Source organism: Lactuca serriola, chromosome 6 (assembly GCF_051521515.1).
Source record: "Lactuca serriola cultivar US96UC23 chromosome 6, Lser_US96UC23_V15, whole genome shotgun sequence".
In the NCBI taxonomy this organism is placed as follows: Eukaryota; Viridiplantae; Streptophyta; class Magnoliopsida; order Asterales; family Asteraceae; genus Lactuca; species Lactuca serriola.
The window spans coordinates 170,692,497-170,711,557 of NC_136413.1; the positions used below are offsets into that span (position 1 = coordinate 170,692,497).

A 19,061-nucleotide genomic window follows, 5' to 3' on the forward strand; every position below is an offset into this window, starting at 1 on the left:
ATCCCTCATCGACACCTGAGTTGCCCACAGATAGTTTATTTTATTTACTTCTTTTTATAGTTTATTTTAGAATTTTTAGATGTTTTTATTATTAATGCGTTGTATATTCTTTATTTTCTTTATTATGGATTGTATCGGGTGCTTTTTATTTTGCATAAGGTATTTTGCAGGTTTTTGGTGTTCGTTGCGGTTGCGGGTTCATTGGAGATGGGCTTAATGGGCTCTCGAGGCATTGTTGGGCTTGGCGGATCCATAAAAGAAGATTTGGGCTTAAAAATCTAAAGGCTTGGATGAAGTGGGCTTGTGAAGATGGATCTTGGACTTTTATTTTGGGCTTGTAGCATCGACATTTGAAGCAAAATGATGATTGGTTGGTTTAAATCACATGGATATGGAGGGGACCAAAGGAATCTTTGGTAGTGGAAGGGTGGAGTGGAGGAATGAGGAGCCAATAACATTATAGCAACACTTGCGCGGGTGGAATTTCTGTCACGCGGGTACCCGTGCAACTGCCCAGTTTGGGCATTTTGGTCATTTGGCACACCATAACCTTGGGGGATCAGATCCATCAGCTACATTCTTGATTTTTCACCATTGGAGACCTGGAGGAGGCGATTTTGAAGCTCAAGACTCATTTCTTTTCATCTTTCCAAGATATTAGTAGTCTCTTTATGCAATTAGACTTTGGTGATTGTTATTTTGTTGCCATGAGTGGCTAATTTCTCTATATTGGTTAACTTTGGTTAAAACCTTTGAATGTTTGTGGGTTTTTGAAGGATTCATGTTAGATTATCAATTATCTTATGTTTATGGTTCTAGATCATATTTCTTATGCTTGTTTAATTCTTTGATCATGAGCTTGGCACTTGAATGATGCCAATACACCACCCCATCAACCAAGACAACAACCTCAAGAACCTCTCATTGATATGCCACCTTGGAATCAAGCCCTTCCTCAAAACCAACCCAATTATCAACCACCACCACAACCACAAAACCAACACTTCCACCAAAACAACCAATCTCAAAACAATGCTTTTCAAGTTCAACAAGTACATTACCCATATCAACCCAATTACCAACACCCTCCAATGTACCAAAACCCAATATACCCACAACAACGACCTCTCTACAACCAATATCCTAACTACCAACCTTATCCACCACCAATCTACAATCCCCAACAATACCCATACCCACCTTACCAACAACATCCCAATTACTTGAAACAATATCCAACAACCCCAATCCACCCAATCCCCCTCAAGAGTTGACACTTAGACAAATGATGGAAACGGATGTTACCCATACACCTCTTGCTATTGTTTATCCTGCAAACCGCCGAGGAATTGAATTGAAGTCAAGTTTCTTACATCAACTTACCAAGTTCCATGGATTGGATAGAGAAGATCCTCAAAAGCATTTGAAGTCATTTCATATGATATGTGTTAGCATGTTGCCCGAAAATGTGACATTCGATGATTTGAAGCTAACCGCCTTCCCTCTCACCTTGGAAAATAAAGCTAGAGAGTGGTTATTCAACTTACCACCGAGATATATTCACACATGGGAAGAATTACTCAAAGCCTTCAATAGCAAGTTCTATCCGATATCCCGAATATCAAGCCAAAGAAGTGACATTTTGGGGATTCGTCAAGGGGAGAATGAGACATTTCATGATTTTCGGGAGCGATTCAACAACTTATGTACAAGTTGTCCTCAACACAACATACCCGAACAACTACTTCTTCAAAATTTTTATGAGGGTATGAATGAAAAAGATCGAAGGATGATTGATGCTTCAAGTGGTGGTGACATCTTCAATAAGACACCTCATGAAATCCGATCACTTTTTGGCACCATTTCTCAAAATCAAAGGAACTTTGGGACTCGAAATGAAATGAAGAGAAGTTCTCCACAAGTGGTTGGTGAAGTTAGCAACACTCAACACTTAGAATCAAAGCTCTTGGATTTTACTAATGTGCTTAGTCAAATGGTGGTGGGAAGTGGTCAACAATTGATGGTGTGTGGCACTTGTGCAATGACGGGTCATTATACGGATAAGTGTCCCTCACTTAGTAATGAACCGGAAGATGTGAATGTAATGGGAGGATATCAAGGTCAACCAAGACCCATGGGATTTCAAAACAATTTCAACCCAAATTGGAGGAATAACCCAAACAACCCATACCCACCAAAGCAAAATCCACCAAACATTTTGATGAGACCTCAACATCCACAATACCCCTCTCAAAAACCTCCATATCCACAAACGTCTTTTAACCCTCCAAATTACCAACAACCTCCACAACAAGGCCAATCAAGTGGTAACCATCAAATGAGCCTTCAAGAACTCATTACTTCTCTTTCTCAAAGCCAAAACCAATTTTAACAAGAGACCAAGAACACCTTCTCAAACATTCAAGCACAAATTCGAGACTTGGCTACCGCTCTTAACAAGATGGAACAAAGGGGCAAACTTCCATCTCAAACTGAGAAGAACCCCAATGTGAGTGAAATAACTTTGAGAAGTGGGAAAACACTTGGAGAAAGAAACCCTAAAATAGTTTCAAGAGAAGAAGAAGATAAAGTCATCATTGTTGAACCTTCAAAAGTTGTAGCTCCCCAAAAGGAACCGGTTGTGCCAAACGTTGATCAACCCAAATCTTCCAACAAACCCATCAAACCATTGGTCATACCGCCACCTTTTCCATCCCGGTTGGCTTCTTCAAAGAAACAAGAGGAAGAAAAAGAATTTCTTGAGACTTTCCGCAAAGTTCAAATCAACATTTCACTATTGGATGCCATAAAGCAAATTCCGCGCTATGCTAAATTTCTTAAGGATTTGTGCACCAATAAGAGAAAGTTTAAGGCAAATGAAAAGATCTAAGTCAATGCAAATGTGTCCGTGGTTATCCAAAAGAAATTACCACCTAAGTGCAAGGACCCAGGCATGTTGGCAATCCCTTGTAGCATTGGTGATTTGCATGTCGAAAGTGCAATGCTAGATCTTGGAGCCTCAATCAATGTCATGCCATACTCGATTTTTCAATCTCTCAATGTTGGACCTTTGGAAGAAATCGGAGTCATCATTCAATTAGCGGACAAGTCAAGTGTATTTCCAAGGGGCGTGTTGGAAGATGTACTAGTGCAAGTTAATCAACTAGTATTTCCCGCGGACTTCTATGTCATTGACCTTGATGAGAAGACCCCTTCCAAGTCTTCCATGATCCTTCTTGGAAGACCTTTTATGAATACTGCTCACACGATAATCGATGTCCATAATGGGAAGATCACCATGGAGTTCGATGGAGAGACCATTCACTTCAAGATCTTTGAAGCAATGAGGTATCCTAGCAATATTTCTCCATTTTATCAGGTCGATGTGATTGAACCAATCACCCAAGAACTATTCAAGTTATCACATGGAGATATTTTGAAAATGGTGCTCAACTTGAGTCTTGATTGTGAAAGTTTGAAGAAAGAATTGGATATGTACATATTGGACTCCGAAGTTGAAGAGATTGTGAAGACTTTAGAAGTTAACAATTCCACAAAGAAGGATGTTTCTCAAGTTTCCTTATCTCATTCTCCAAACAAGACGCCCCCTTCAATAATCCAACCACCCATACTTGAATTGAAAGTCTTTCCTAGTCATTTGAAGTACGTTTATCTAGGTCAAGACGAAACTCTTCTGGTGATCCTCTCATCTCAATTGAAAGACTTTGAAGAAATCAATTGGTTGAAGTATTGAAAGAACATAAAGAGGCAATGGGATGGATGATAGCGGATATCAAGGGGATAAGTCCTAATATATGCACTCACAAGATCCTCATGGAAGATGATTGTAAACCTAGAAGAGAAGCTTAAAGAAGATTAAATCCTCCCATGATGGAAGTTGTTAAGAAAGTAATAATCAAATTCCTTGATGCGACATGATTTACCCGATTTCCGACTTCAAATGAGTTAGTCCGGTCAAAGTGGTTCCCAAGAAAACAGGAATCACAGTTGTTGAGAATAACAAAGGAGTAATGGTACCCACTCGAGTTCAAAATGGATGGAGGGTATGCATTGATTATAGAAAGTTAAATTCAAGCACACGAAAAGATCATTTCCCTCTTCCTTTCATCGACCAAATGCTCGAGAGATTGGTGGGAAAATTGCATTATTGTTGCCTCGATGGATACTCGGGTTTTCATCAAATATCCGTTTCCCCCGAAGATCAAGACAAAATGACCTTCACATGCCCCTTTGGAACATTTGCCTACAAGCAGATGCCATTTGGATTATGCAATGCCCCCGCCACATTCCAAAGATGCATGGTGAGCATTTTCTCTGAGTATGTTGAGAATATAATCGAAGTATTCATGGATGACTTCACAGTGTATGGCAATTCGTTTGACGAATGCTTGGATAATCTTAAGAAGATTTTGAAAAGGTGCATTGAGAAAAAGTTAGTGTTAAACTTTGAGAACTGTCACTTTATGGTCAATCAAGGCATCATCTTGGGTCACATTGTCTCCAAAAAAGAAATTGAAGTTGATAAAGACAAAAGTGATGTCATCCAAACCCTTCCTTACCCAACATGTGTTAGAGAAGTGTGATCTTTCTTAGGCCATGCGGGATTCTATATAAGATTTATTAAAGATTTCTCGAAGATCACGCGACCGATGTGTCTCTTTCTCCAAATGGATGTTGATTTTGACTTCAATGTTGCATGCCATGAAGCCTTTGACAAACTCAAAAGACTTGCTCACGCTCCAATAATCCAACGTCCAAATTGGGAACTTCCTTTTGAAATTATGCATGATGCAAGCAATTTTGCCATTGGAGTGGTTTTAGGTCAAAAGGAGGGAAAAGCATCACAAGTTATCTACTACGCCTCCAAAACCTTGGATAATGCTCAAGCCAATTATTTCACCACCGAGAAAGAACTTCTAGCTATTGTATTCGCATTGGAGAAATTCCGGCAATACCTTCTCGGGACAAAAGTGATTGTGTACTCCGAACATGCCGCCTTGAAATATCTCATGACCAAGAAAGATGCCAAGCCACGGTTGATTTGGTGGATTATTCTCTTACAAGAATTCGATCTTGAGATAAAGGAAAAAAGTGATGCCAAAAATCTAGTTGCGGATCACTTAAGTCGGTTGAATATTGGTGATTCTTCTTCTCCCATCCTTGATGAATTCTCGGATGAACACCTCCTCTACATTTCAAACACTATTCCTTGGTATTTGGATATTGTGAATTACTTAGTTATGAAAGAAATTCCTCACACGTTTACCAAGCACCAAAAGGCCAAGTTGAAGAATGATTCCAAATACTACGTATGGGACGACCCTTATCTTTGGAAACTGTTAGAACAAAGTTCTAGTAGGATCGATAGATTCTAAGCAAATAAACAATTAAAGACGTAATGGCGAACACAGGAATGGTTTAACTGATGTCGAATGATTAAACATTAACACCTCAGAAGAGCTCGATTAAGAACTTTGACTGTAGAGGTGTTTAGGGTTACAAAAACAATAAATGATAATCACCGCTTCTTTTAATGCATACATGCTTGCATTATATATACAGTAAAAGCCTACTAGATAATCACAGATGGACAGGCCCAATCCGGATACAAAACATAAGCCCATGACGCAACATAACTAGACTCTACAATCTCCCCCTTTGCGTTAATGGAGCCGAAAGCTCACTTTGGTTGAGCTGCAGAAGACTTCTTGATTTTCTTGAACACCCCCGGTATGATTGCCAAAAGCTGATGACGAAAAGTAATGTACCACCAAAGCATGTCCGTGAAGTTCTTATTGTCTGCTTCTGAGTTTCGCTTACACCGATGAATAATATTGATAATGTACTCCAAGCAGTCAGTTGAGAATATGTGTTTATCAGCAAGAGCAAATAGAAAGCGGTTGCCTTCGCCTCTTGTGAACATCACATTAAGATATGTAGTATCTATTTGGCCCATCTTCATTTTGTCCACATCACTTGGTTTCGGTGTAGGCTTGATAGTTGGTTTCTTGTTCATCACTTTCGATATCTCCTGATCCATAATAGCAACCCCATGGATGTAAGAGCCCAACATCCTCTTCAAATGATCCAGTATCGGCTCATATTCTTTTGGATTTGTGAGCAGAATGTTAAACAATAGAATCCAATCATGAGGATTTAGATTTGGAAGATCTGCCAGGGAAATAATCGACACCGATTTTGCTGAGCCTCATGTGATTTTAAAATTAACATTTGCAAATTTCCTAGCAGGTGTAGGTTTCAGTACCTTGACAGTAACTATCTTCTGTGCGCTCCAGGTCAATTATTGTGGTTGACCATACTGAAGGTAAAAGTCGAAAAGCTCTCGATCAACTTCTGGATGAGGGAAAGGAACTTCAACAGTTGAATCAAAGCAATGAAATGTGTACGCCTTTCGTGTTATCGGCATGTCAAACTATGAATCCTTGGAATTGTCACAATCAAAAGAAGCGACAGGTTCCAACCAGTAAATGCTTGGAAACTCTATAGCCTCATTGATAAGTGCTTCTCTAGTCCAGAGGGGAAACAAGGCCTTCTTGTAGTTTAAGGCTTCTTCTTCTTCCTTGTTCCTCCTTTCCATTTCCTCAGCCTCCTTAGCAGCCTGAAGAGTTTCATCTATCTCCTCATTCTTTTTCTTCCTGTTAAGGATCTCAGAGATAGTTTCTTGATCTTCATCATCCTCATCATTTTCTCCAATAAGACGTTTTTTCCTTTCTTTGAAACCAAAACCCGAAGCTAAATTATCCTTTGGTTCAGTTGTAACTTCGACTTTCGACTGAGGAGATTCAAATTCAGTCTTTACAGTAACCTTTGGTTGAACATCCTCTCCCCTTTATTTTGGAGATATGAACTTTTGCGAAACACCCTTCATCTCGTGTAACAATGCAAGGGTAGGAAGAAGTTTTGAAGTAAGATGATTCCTGATTGTTAAAGTGAGGATAGGATCATGAGCACCAAGGAGACTGGTCAGCATATCCTTGACATCCCCATCACAGCTTCGAAACACAGCTCTCTTCGTCTTCAACAAGGAAATCTACTTTTCTGCTTGAGCTAGCTGTACCTTCTCAACTTCAATAGTGGAGGCTTGGCGTGCAATTTCTTCCTTTAGAGCACCCTCCTTAGCTAAATCAGCATGAAGAGAGTCAAGCCGAGAAGTCACAGAACTGATAAGTGAGGTGTTCTCGGCTTGTATTGAAGAATGAACAGCTTCAAATTTTGTATGCTTTTCTTGAACAGACTTGGATAAGGAATCCACAGAGGCATTCACCTTGGCTACATTGGAATCAACATGCCCTTTGAGTGACTTAAGAAAAATCTGAGTTCTTTGAATGATTTCTTCAACTGCAGTAGTGGCCTTCTTGTAGGAAGAAGTAGACTCATTAAAAGCCTTGGTAGATTTGTCAATAGAGTCGGTGTATTGTTCAAGAGTAGAATCCAGGAAAGCTTTGAGAACAACTTCACTGTAGGACTTGTTGGCGTTAAGTAGGTTGTCGAGTTTCTCGTCAATGCTCTGCAAGTGTTTGCGTGCTACTGGAGCATCATCATCATCATCTGTAGGAAGTCGATAGGGATTGTAGAAGATGGAATCAAACTCGTCATTAGTACCACCGAGAGTAGCACCAGAATCTATTGAAGGTGAGGGTGAAAGTGGTTTAGAAGTAACTGGAGGTTCTGTTTCGGTAGTCGCCCCCGTATCAGATACATTGACTCCTACTATCGGTTGTAGGATAGTTGTGGAAGTTGATTGGGAAAAATGGGAGTAGGGATTGGTGTTGTAGAAATGGGAATAGTAGAAACTGGAGGCAGTGGTGGAACATAAGTTTTTTGTTGAGATGTAATAGGTGGTGGAACAGGAGCAACCGAAATACGAACGGTCTGTTTCAGTGATGGAGGTGGTGTTGGAAGTTTGTCATGAAGAGGTTCGCTTGGAGAGGGGGATCGGGGAGGAGTGTTGCCTCTTGGTGATACATGGTGAACTTCATCTTTAGCATCCTCCTCATCATTTTCTGAACTGGAAGGAGAAGGACTCTTGGACTTTTTCGCCATCTTCTTGATCTTCTTTGACTTAGAAGAATCCCCTTTCTCAGATTTATGCTTCTTCGACTTTGACTTATCATCCTCTCCTGCCCCTTTCTTGGTTGTAGCCCTTTTCCCTCGGTTTCCAGGCTTATCGACAGCTGTTCGGTGTTAGTATACTACAACATCCTATGGTGCACATACAACCCTAAATACATTGGATCTATGTTTTCTCTATTATACATTCAAATAAGAACTTTCCAAGGCTTTAATCCTAACTAGCATATAATGAAGCTCTTATACTACAAAGTACTAGTTAGATGACATACCTTTTGATGTAGCTTGATCTCTTCAAGATTTAAGAGCTTAGCCCCAATAGTGTGGAAGCCTCAAGTGGAATCACAAATCACCAAAACACCTTGGAAGACTTTGAGAATAAGAATACTTTGGTTCTCTCTAGTGAAATTGGCTAGCCCTCTTAGTGTACCCACACTAGTGCCAATTTCACCAACCAAGGACATCTTTATATAGTATGGAGACTAGGGTTAAACCCATGACCTTTCATTTCATATGATCCATGGGTTAAACAGTCCATGGATTATCCATGAAAGCTTAGCCCAACCTAAATGAACTTGGCCCATTCCATATATATAAGAGTCTATATTTAATTAGTTCATTTTGATCACTTAATTAATTATAAATTAATTCTTGATCAATACTAATTAAATAATATGATTATGTATTAATATATTAGAACTTATAATATATTAATATAAATCATAAATACACTATTCTCAAAAGACTATCCATATAAATTGTGTCGGTGAAGTGCAACCCAAATGGACCATGTTGGGTTGGGTCAAGTACATGCCAAATATAGTTATGGAATTAGACATTAATCCAACAACAACATCCAAAGCAGTCTATTGATCAGAAGATAAAACTCTTGGTGCCTTGGGAGGAATTTTGCGATATTCAGCAATGAGCTTACTCTCAGCTGAAACACACCTGTACATGGTCTCAGGAATAGAGCCATTGTGAGGGAACTTCGTAGGATCAGAAATTATGATCTTCTTGGTGTGAAACGTAGTGACAGAAGCTACTAAGGCATCCTTCATAACCGGGAATTGCAGAGTATCAATTGCCCTGCGTGTAATGATAGTCCAGAATCTACCACATGAAACTTCTGAGTGCCTCGTTGAAGTGTTGAGACTTTGCACCACCTGTGACCAGATAATCGACCCATATTCGAGATTGATACCATTATAAAGGCCATATAAAAGAGTCAGAAAACCCTTGCTAGTACCATTAGACCCACCACTCCTCTCCGCCAAACTTTTGATGAAAAGAGTAAGCTACCCATTCCACTTGGGCGGCAAGCATGACTTTTTGACCTTTGTAATAGTGGTAAGTACGTCAGTGTAGCCCATCTCGTAGAGCATTGAGAACAGTTGGGTAGTGGTGATGAAGTCTGGTGAGATCACAGACGAATCCACAACAAGTTGCAATAGAGAAAAAATCTCCCTTTAGAAATCGAAGCCTTGTGAGAGAAGATTTGGAAGTAGATTCTCTCCTTGTTCTTATCATATGAGGCGGTAGTATAGACTTGAGATAGGAGGGACATTGAAACGGACTCCACCTGTGTTAGGGCTAGAACCAGAGGTGAATACTTCAAGCACTCACCCACTTGCAGCATATACGAATCATACATAAAAGGGTTGAGTTAAATGATCATGTTTTGGTTTGGCTTGATAGAGATCAATGTGGACGAAGCAGTTTGATCGTGAGCCGATGATGAAGTCGCCATTGTTGAGTGAAGAATGAAGATGAACAATTGCAAATCGCCGTGTATATATAGAGAGTTTGTTGCAGGTAAAAGAGACAAATAGAATTCGAAACCCTTTATATATCGTTGCCAACAGAGAGAAAGAATCATCATGATATTGATGAGATCACTGAAACGTCGCCTGAAAAAGTGCAAAGTGACAGGGTGGTATCTCCTAGGTATACTTCAGCACACGTGGATTTAGGAACCATTCAAATTCACGCGCCCAAAAGCTTATCCTTAATTTGTCGTTTGAAATTCAATGTCGATCCAAAATTTAGGATAATATTTGTTGCTCCATGAGATAAACAACAATCGAACCAATATCAACCAGAATGTTAGAAAATAACAAAATTTCGTGCAATAGGGTGACAAAAGATAAAGAAATAAAGCAAAATGTGTATAAGATGTGAGTGATGTCTATTGGAAGACATAAAGCAGATGATTCCGGGCAAAAAACGCTTCCTTCAAAGTCAAGAGACACTTAAAGTGCTTGTGTGGTTTCCCATGAAAATACGATCAATTGTTTGTAGAGAAACATTGAAAGGCTTCTTTTTAAATTATAGGCTAAGGGTAGCTTATCTTCAACCGAACATCCATTCTTAACATAAGAGCAAACGTTGGAAGAAGTACTTATGAGACCATTATGATCTGTTAAACAAGTAGGTTGGATATAATTTATAGTGACTTAAGATGTGACAGAAATCTCAAAAACAAAAATAAGCTGGATCTTTTTAGGAAGAAAAGCCTTGGTGTTAGACATTTTCATAAAAGACCACTAAAAAATAAATAGAGATTTCATTAGATATCAAGTAAGATCTTGAATATAATGATTCACCGTCAATTCTTTGTAGTTGTTGGGTTTTAGGTTTCACTTAGCACGTGGTGTACGTATCTAAGATCACAAACACAGATGTTGTGCAACCATAAACCTCAGTGGTAAAGAACGAGAGTCTCGAGGGTTAAAATGGTGAACTGAAAGATAATGGAGAATGTAAGGAGGAGGGTTAAAGAACCGAAAGTACCTCTGCTATATTATCATGACCAAGCAGAAAACTCTTAACTCATTTGAGAAGAGTAAGGTAGCTCTGAACTTTAATTAATTTTATCAGCCTGGTTGGGAAGAAATGATAGGTAAAGATCGAATCATTAAGGCCTTGATCTTAGTCGCAGAGGCTTTGGTCAACATGCAACAGCATGCTGCTAGGGACCCTTAACTAGTTCAAATGAAAAATAATCATACCTTCTTTAGCTCCACATTTTATTGCACTGGTATACTTGGGACCTAATTAAACGAACAAGCAAACAAACACACCACATAAACAAAACAAACAAACAAAATTATTTTGTAGTTTTGAGATTTTCCAAAAAAAAAAAATAATAACAACAGAAAACGAAAACATTTTTGGATTTTTGAAGTTTTCTAAAAAGTAAGAAAACCATAAAAAGAAAATATTTTTGGATTTTGGAAGTTTTCTGAAAAGTACGAAAAACAGAAAAAGAAAATATTTTTGGATTTTTGAAGTTTTCTGAAAAGTAAGAAAAACAGAAAAAGAAAATAATGTAGCACAAGACACCAAAAAAAAAGTTAAAAGAATAAGCAAAATGTACAACCGAAACCTTATCTTAAAAGAATGAAGCGAAATATGTTGAGCGTTGGGTTTATTTCGGTTCCAAAAGTTCTAGAGCCAAAATGGACCGAGCGTTCGGTTCATTTCGGTTCCCGGAAATTACGGAGCCGAAATAGACAGAGCGTTCGGTTCATTTCGGTTCCCGGAAAATCCGGACCCAAAATAGACCGAGCGGTCGCTCTATTTTTACTTGTCTAATTTTTAGTGAGTAATATGAGGATTCGGTACCGACTCTGCTTCCATCATTCCCAAGCCTTGTAAAATTTTATTGAAGCTTGCTTCAGGTAATGCTTTAGTGAATATGTCAGCCATCTTCTACATGGTTCTTGATGAAATGATATCTAAGTGCAATATGCTTAGTTTTTGAGTGATGTACTGGATTGTGACATATTCTTATTGCACTTTCTGAATCACAGTAATGAGGAATTTTCTTCATACTCAGCCCATAATCTCTTAGTTGACTTTGTATCCATATTACTTGGAAAGTACAGGATGTTGCAGCTATATACTCAGCTTTGGCTGTTAAAAGTGACACACATGTTTGCTTCTTGGACTGCCAACTAACAAGTTTACCGTCAAGGAATTGGCATCCACCAGTTGTGCTCTTTCGGTCCAGACCACATCCTCCAAGATCAGCATCAGAAAAAAGCTTAAATAAAGAATCTAGATCTAGCAAGATACCAGAGACCGAGAGATGAGGTTTGCTTCAGGTAACGGAAAATATTTTTCACTGCCACCATGTGAGGTTCTCTTGGATTAACTTGAAACCTGGCACAATAACAAACTGAAAACATAATGTCTGGTCTACTAGCTGTTAGATACATAAGGGACCCTATCATTTGTCGATATAGTGTTATGTCAACAACAGGTTTTTCCAGAGAAGGTGTTAACTTAGTGCCAAATGCCATAGGAACATTCCCTTTCGAATCTCCCGTCATACCAAATTTTGCCAACAAGTTCTTTGTGTAGGCCTCCTGGTTGATGAATATACCTTTTGGTCCCTGTCTAATATTCAAACCAAGGAAAAAATTAATCGGACCCATTGCACTCATTTCAAATTTAGTCTCCATCAACTTCCTGAATTCAACCGTTAAGCTAGGATTCGTGGAGCCAAAGATGATGTCATCGACATAAATCTGAACTATCATTAGCTGTTCACCTTCTTTCTATCCAAAGAAGGTTGGATCAACCGAACCTTGTTTAAATTTCGACATTTTCAAAAAGCGAGTTAAAGTTTCATACCAGGCCCTCAGTGCTTGCTTTAAACCATATACAACTTTATCCAGCACATAACAATGATCAGGGAATTTCTCGTTCATGAATCCAGGATGTTGCTCAACATACACTGTTTCTTCTAGTTCTCCATTCAAGAAAGCACATTTTACATCCATATGGAAAACTTCGAAGTTTTTATGAGCAGCATATGCCAGAAAGATTCAAACTAATTCCAACCTTGCTACTGGAGCGAAGGTTTCCTCATAGTCTATCCCTTCCTCTTGGTAATATCCTTTTACTACCAACCGAGCCTTGTTTCTAATAACGTTCCCTTCTTTATCCAATTTATTCCTAAAGACCCACTTCAAGCCAACCACTGAAGCATCCTTTGGTGTGGGAATCAGTCTCCAAACTTGATTGCGTTCGAACTCATGAAGCTCATCTTGCATTGCTTGTACCTAATCGGAATGATCAAGTGCAACATTAATTGTTTTTAGTTCGATTTTGGAGACAAACAAATTAAACATACATAATTCAACTTTAGAGAATAATGTAGTTTGTTTTGCTTTCAATTGAGATCAAGTAAGAACTTTCTCAGATGATTCACCAATGATTTGTGTTTTGGGATGATCCTTGGTCCATTTTACTAAAGGAGGATAATTTGGGTCATAGGCTAGATCCAACTCTGCATTTACTTCCTCTTCAAGTTTTGATTGATCATCTTCGTCAGTTGTATTCTCTTTCTCCCCCTCGACTGGCAAAGTATAACCAGTATCAGGATCATAGTTTTCATCCTCTGTGGAAGTTGGATTCTCTCCCTTGATTGGACTATTATTAGTTGGGTTTGGAGTTGTATGCTCCTCATCGCTTGGACCTTTATTAGTTGGGGATCGTATAGGATTCTCCCCCTCGAAAGGCATTTCGGTTGTCTTTGGTGCCGATGAACTCTCCCCCTTGAATATTGAGCCGTTGTTTGGAGAGTCATTAGAGGGTTGACCACCTATCGGTTTAGGAGGTTCACTTTCCATTTCTTTGGCAGCTTCATCTATGATCTTTTTGAGATTGTCGATTTTGTTGTCTGCTGCTTTCGCTTTTGAGTGTGCTGCTTTCTCTGGTTCATCAAATAGCAAAATATATTCTTCAAACAAATTTGATATTGGAACCGAGACCTGTCTTGATTCAGGAAATATTTCCCCCAAGATACTTTCGTTCCTTTGAATTTTCTTCATGTAATTATCGTCAAAGGTTACATAATATGTTTCTTCAATGCGTTTGGAGCATTTGTTCAGAAATCTGTATGCCTTTGAGGTGAGCGAATACCCAAGAAAAATTCCTTCATCAGCTTTGATGTCAAAGTTATTACGGTTCTCTTTTGAATTGAAGATGAAACACCTGGAAACGAACACGTGGAAAAATTTAACATTGGGCTTTCGATTGTTTAGAATCACATATGGAGTGATTGAGAATCTTTTGTTGATCAAGGATCGGTTCTAAGTGTAACACGCGGTTGCAACTGCATCAACCCAAAAGTATAATGGAAGAGAAGCGAAGCATAACATGGTTCTGGCTGCCTCACATAGGGAACAATTTTGTCTTTCAACAATCACATTCTGTTGGGGGGTATAAGGGGCCGAGAAGTTGTGAGATATCCCCTTTTCTGCCAAAAAATCCTCAAACTCTTTATTCTTGAATTCCAGCCCATTGTCGCTTCTAATGTTTCTCACTAGTTTCCTCAGCTGTACTTCCACTTTCTTGATGAATGTCTTCAACTTGGGCGTCACATCTGATTTCTGTTTAAGAAAGAAAGCCCAGGTGAAGCGAGAAAAATCATCTACAATGACAAGAATGAACTTACTACCACCGAAGCTTTCGATAGCCGAAGGTCCACACAAGTCAATGTGCAGAAGTTCAAGAGCTTCAACAATCTTTGTGTTGATTCGTGTAGGATGGCTCTTTATACTTTGTTTGCCCATGTCACACGCTGCACACAGATGTTCCTTGTCGAACTTGAGAAGAGGAAGACCTCGAACATGGTCACCAAGCACTAGCTTATTAACGTCTTTGAAGTTTAGGTGCAATAGGCGTCGATGCCACAACCAACTTTCATCAGTATTTGCCTTTGATAGCAGGCATATTGCTGGTTTTCCTCGAATTGGGTTGATATTTAAAGGATACATCTCTCCCTTGCGTTCAGACTTCAACAGAACCTTTTTTGATTCCTTCTCAATTATTTTAGAGCCCGCATCATCAAATGAAACCTTCAAACCTGTTCCCACAACTAATTATGACATACTGGTGAGGTTATGTTGCAATCCTTCCACATATGCCACTTTTCGAACCGAGAAGTTTCCGTTGGTTATCATACCATATCCTTTGATTGTTCCATATGAGTTATTTCCATACTTCATACATCCATCATCCTTTAGCGACCGAAACTCCCTCAGCTCTTCCTTCCTTCCTGTCATGTGACGTGAGCAACCACTGTCTATGTACCATTCATCATCGAATTGCTCGTCACTTATCACCTACAAATTCAAGCATATTTAGGAACCCAAAGTTTCTTGGGTACTTGTGAGTTTTTCATAGAAAAAGGAATTGCAGTAGAAACATCAACCAAATAAGTTCTTTTTATGAGAGTGGATTGATCTTTTCTTTTGATGGTATATGCCTTGATTTTGGTTTTATCTTGTTTAAATTTTAGTGTATTCAAAGGTGTGTTGTTAGATGGTTTTGGTGTTGTCTTTTGAATTCTAGGGTTAGCTAACTTTTTCTTATCAAAATCGGAATCAAGCTTTCCCTTTCCTTTGATGTCCTTCCCTGAATTGAATTTTCTTTGGGAGTTGGATGGACCGAAACTATGCTTTTGACCAAAATTTGACTTTTGGTTCTGTGTGCTGATGTTGGAACCGAAAGTAGACAATTGGTTGTTAGCCTTGACGTTTGGACCGAAACTTGACATTCGGTTCTATGCTTTGGAATAGTAGGAATTTGGACTAAAATTTTCTTTTCCTTTTAACTTTTCCTTTCCTTTGTCAATTGATTCTTTCTCAGGAGGTACATAGTTGGGATTTTGACTTTGCCAAAAACGTTTTCGCTCATTTAAATTTTTATTGTATCTTTGATTTCTTTGTCGTTTCTGTTCAGCTAGCTCCTTCTGAGATTTGTGAATGTTAAAACTCGATTTAGGCTTTTTCTTTTGAGTTTCTGTTGTCTTAGTTGGAACGCTTGGTTTTCTCATTGGTTCTTTAGGGATTTCTTTTGTTCCACTGGTGCTTAGTTTTTAGAAACTCGAGGATTTGTTGATAGGTTCAACAACATATCTTCCTTTAACTCTCCATGAAGTTTGCTCAGACAAGCCAATGGTTTCGTCTGCATTGTCAATTGGGGCCGACCAGAAGTAATGATCGCATCCTTCAACATTATCTTTGTCAACCAAATTTTTTAACTCTACTGATTATTTTGCAGTGACTCCTGTAACAGCATAGACTTGATTCAACACTGTTTGAACCTTGTTGTAAACCATAGATTTCTCCTTAAGTTTTTGTGGCTTGTCCTTTAACAGGCGAGCGTATTCCACCGAATTCTCAGAAATGAGGGGTTTCTCATTTTCGGTTTCGCTTTTCATGAACTCAGAGCAATCTACCACGTCTTCAACTGAGATTTCACTCATCTCACTTTCTTCATCAAATTCAGACGTATTTTCTATGTTCATTTTATTTTCTGAAATTAATTTAGCGTTGGACGAGTCAAATGATTGAATGGTTTCGGACTTAATTTTTAACGTATCATTTTCATCTAAAAGGTTTTTGAGCATAAATTTATGTTCCTTAGAGTAAATGAAGGTATCTATTTTATCCAGTCCAATTTTGTAAGCGTTGGATGTCTCTTTTGAGGACACTATTGATTCACACTCAGCAATAACCTTATCCTCCTAAAATTCAAGGAAGGGTAAGATCATCTTATGAATCTTTTTCCCTACTTCACAACTTAAATGCAATTGAGCAATGTTTATATATAAGAACTTAGCAATTAAACAAAAACATTCCTTTGTTTCAAAAATTTTAAATTGCCTCATTGCAAATAAATACTTTCATCCCTAGCCCTAGATAACTCTGCCTCCTTCAGCTCAATCGACATTCTTCTCTCCTCACTTTTTGAAGACACCCTGCTGAGTTGGTCAGTTAAGTTAAAATTTGCTAAGCGAGTTTGAATGAGACTACCACTTAAGTTAGAAAATTTAAATTTTAATTCACTTAATTCTTCTTCATAATTTGTTATTGGAACTTTAAGTGATTCAAGGATGGAGTTTACCTTTTTGACCAACCGATCACAGTCATTGATCTTTTCGCTCACGGGCTTGGCTGCAAAGCATTTATCCTCAGTCAGGTTCGGCTCCTTGTTTGGACTTTCGGTTGATCCACCAGTTGTAACCATCAAACATCTTGCTACCGAACTAGCATCCTTTGCTACATAAGCCTTTCCATGAGTGGGCTTTCTCACCTCTTCATCTTCAAAGTCGGTTGACCAAACTTGAACGCCACCGAACTCATCTTCTTCTGTATTTTCCTACACAATCAAGGCATTCATAGAACCAGTAGAAGTCTTCTTTTTCTTGATCTCTTCCAACTTACGCATGTAGTACGCCTCAAAGTCTTCACCATCTCTTTTCTTAGCCATTTTTCTCAGCATGCAATCTTTGGCTAAGTGGTTCTTGCCATGACAGTAATTGCAGTCGAACCCAGAGTCTCCTGTAAGCTTGCTCTCCTTCTTGTCATCATCCTTTTGAGAAGTAATTTTTGGTTCATTTTTCACCTTCTCAAAACTGTAACTTCCCTGCCAGTTTCGGTTCTTATTGACAGGAAATTTTCTTCGTGCAAACTTCTTTGGATTGGTGATCATCATAGCATATTCTTCACTTGTAAGGTCACACTCAGATATATCCGACTCCTCTCCTTCTTCTGCAATATTCTTTCCTTTTGAGACAAGAGCCAACGATCCCACACCTGAAACAACTTTCGCCTCCTTGGTTACCACACTTTCATGGGACATAAGTATTCCCACAAGTTTTGCTAGTGAATAAAATTTGAACTGTTCATGAGCTTTCACTATTGAAACCACATCCATCCATTCTGGTCTCAGACCATTCATGAAGGTTACCTTCTGCTCGATCAACTTTCTTTCTATTCCATGCTTGATCATCTTACTTAGGAGATGATTAAATCGATCGAAAGTTTGTATTAGTTTTTCTTCTGGTTTCTGTTCGAAAACTCCAAATTCAGAGAGCAGCAAGGTTTGAATGGAGTGTTCTAGATCTTCATTGGTTGAGTAAAGTTCTTTCAACCTATCCCAGATTTCTTTGGCCATCGTGCATAAACCCACTAACCAAAAAGTGTCAGATTGTAGGGCGAATCTGATCATTCTCATGGCCTTCACATTACTTAGCGACTTATCCTTCTCATCTTGTGGCATCTTGTCTTCGTCTGCCACCAGTTTGTTATATTCTTTTTGAGTCTTAACGGTTGTGTTTGTTCCAGAATGAACGAAAGGTCCAAGCGTGATGGCTTCCCAGATGAGATAACCATTATCTTCAGATCTGACCACGTAATCTTCAAAGTGGTGTGCCCATACTTCATAGTCTTGAGTGTAAAGAATGGGAATCCTGGTAGTGGATCCAATGCTGTTAGAGATGTTGATGGGATTTGTTTGAGAATCTTCGAGAGACATGGTGAGCCGTTAAAATCAGACTTGTAACTTGAGATTACGGTTTTATCAAAAAGAGTTCCCGTTGACAGGAAGAAGACGGCTTCTTTTATATTTGATAAAAGCGGAAACCCTAAGGAATTTTTAACACTGAAGGAAAGTGTATTGATCACACAGTCTCCTGCTCTGATACCAATTGTTAGAACAAAGTTCTAGTAGGATCGATAGATTCTAAGCAGATAAACAATTAAAGACATAATGACAAACACAGGAATGGTTTAACTGATGTCGAATGATTAAACATTAACACCTCAGAAGAGCTCGATTAAGAACTTCGACTGTAGAGGTGTTTAGGGTTACAAAAACAATAAATGATAATCACCGCTTCTTTTAATGCATACATGCATGCATTATATATACAGTAAAACCCTACTAGATAATCACGGATGGACAGGCTTAATCCAGATACAAAACATAAGCCCATAACGCAACATAACTAGACTCTACAAAAACATTGTCCGGATCAACTAATATGGAGGTGTGTTCACCAAAATGAGGTCGAGTCTATCTTGAAGTTTTGCCATGAGTATGCATGCGGAGGACATTTTGGTCAAAACAAAACCATGCGAAAGGTG

General features: G+C 38.7%; 1 protein-coding gene across 1 annotated transcript; it reads left to right on the forward strand.

Moving 5' to 3' along the window:
• The first annotated feature begins 2,953 nt into the window (after nt 1-2,953).
• On the forward strand, nt 2,954-3,754 carry LOC145060406 (uncharacterized). Its single transcript, XM_079008079.1, has one exon. It carries the CDS (start codon nt 2,954-2,956, stop codon nt 3,752-3,754), a length of 801 nt encoding a protein of 266 aa, XP_078864205.1.
• The last annotated feature ends 15,307 nt before the right edge of the window (nt 3,755-19,061 follow it).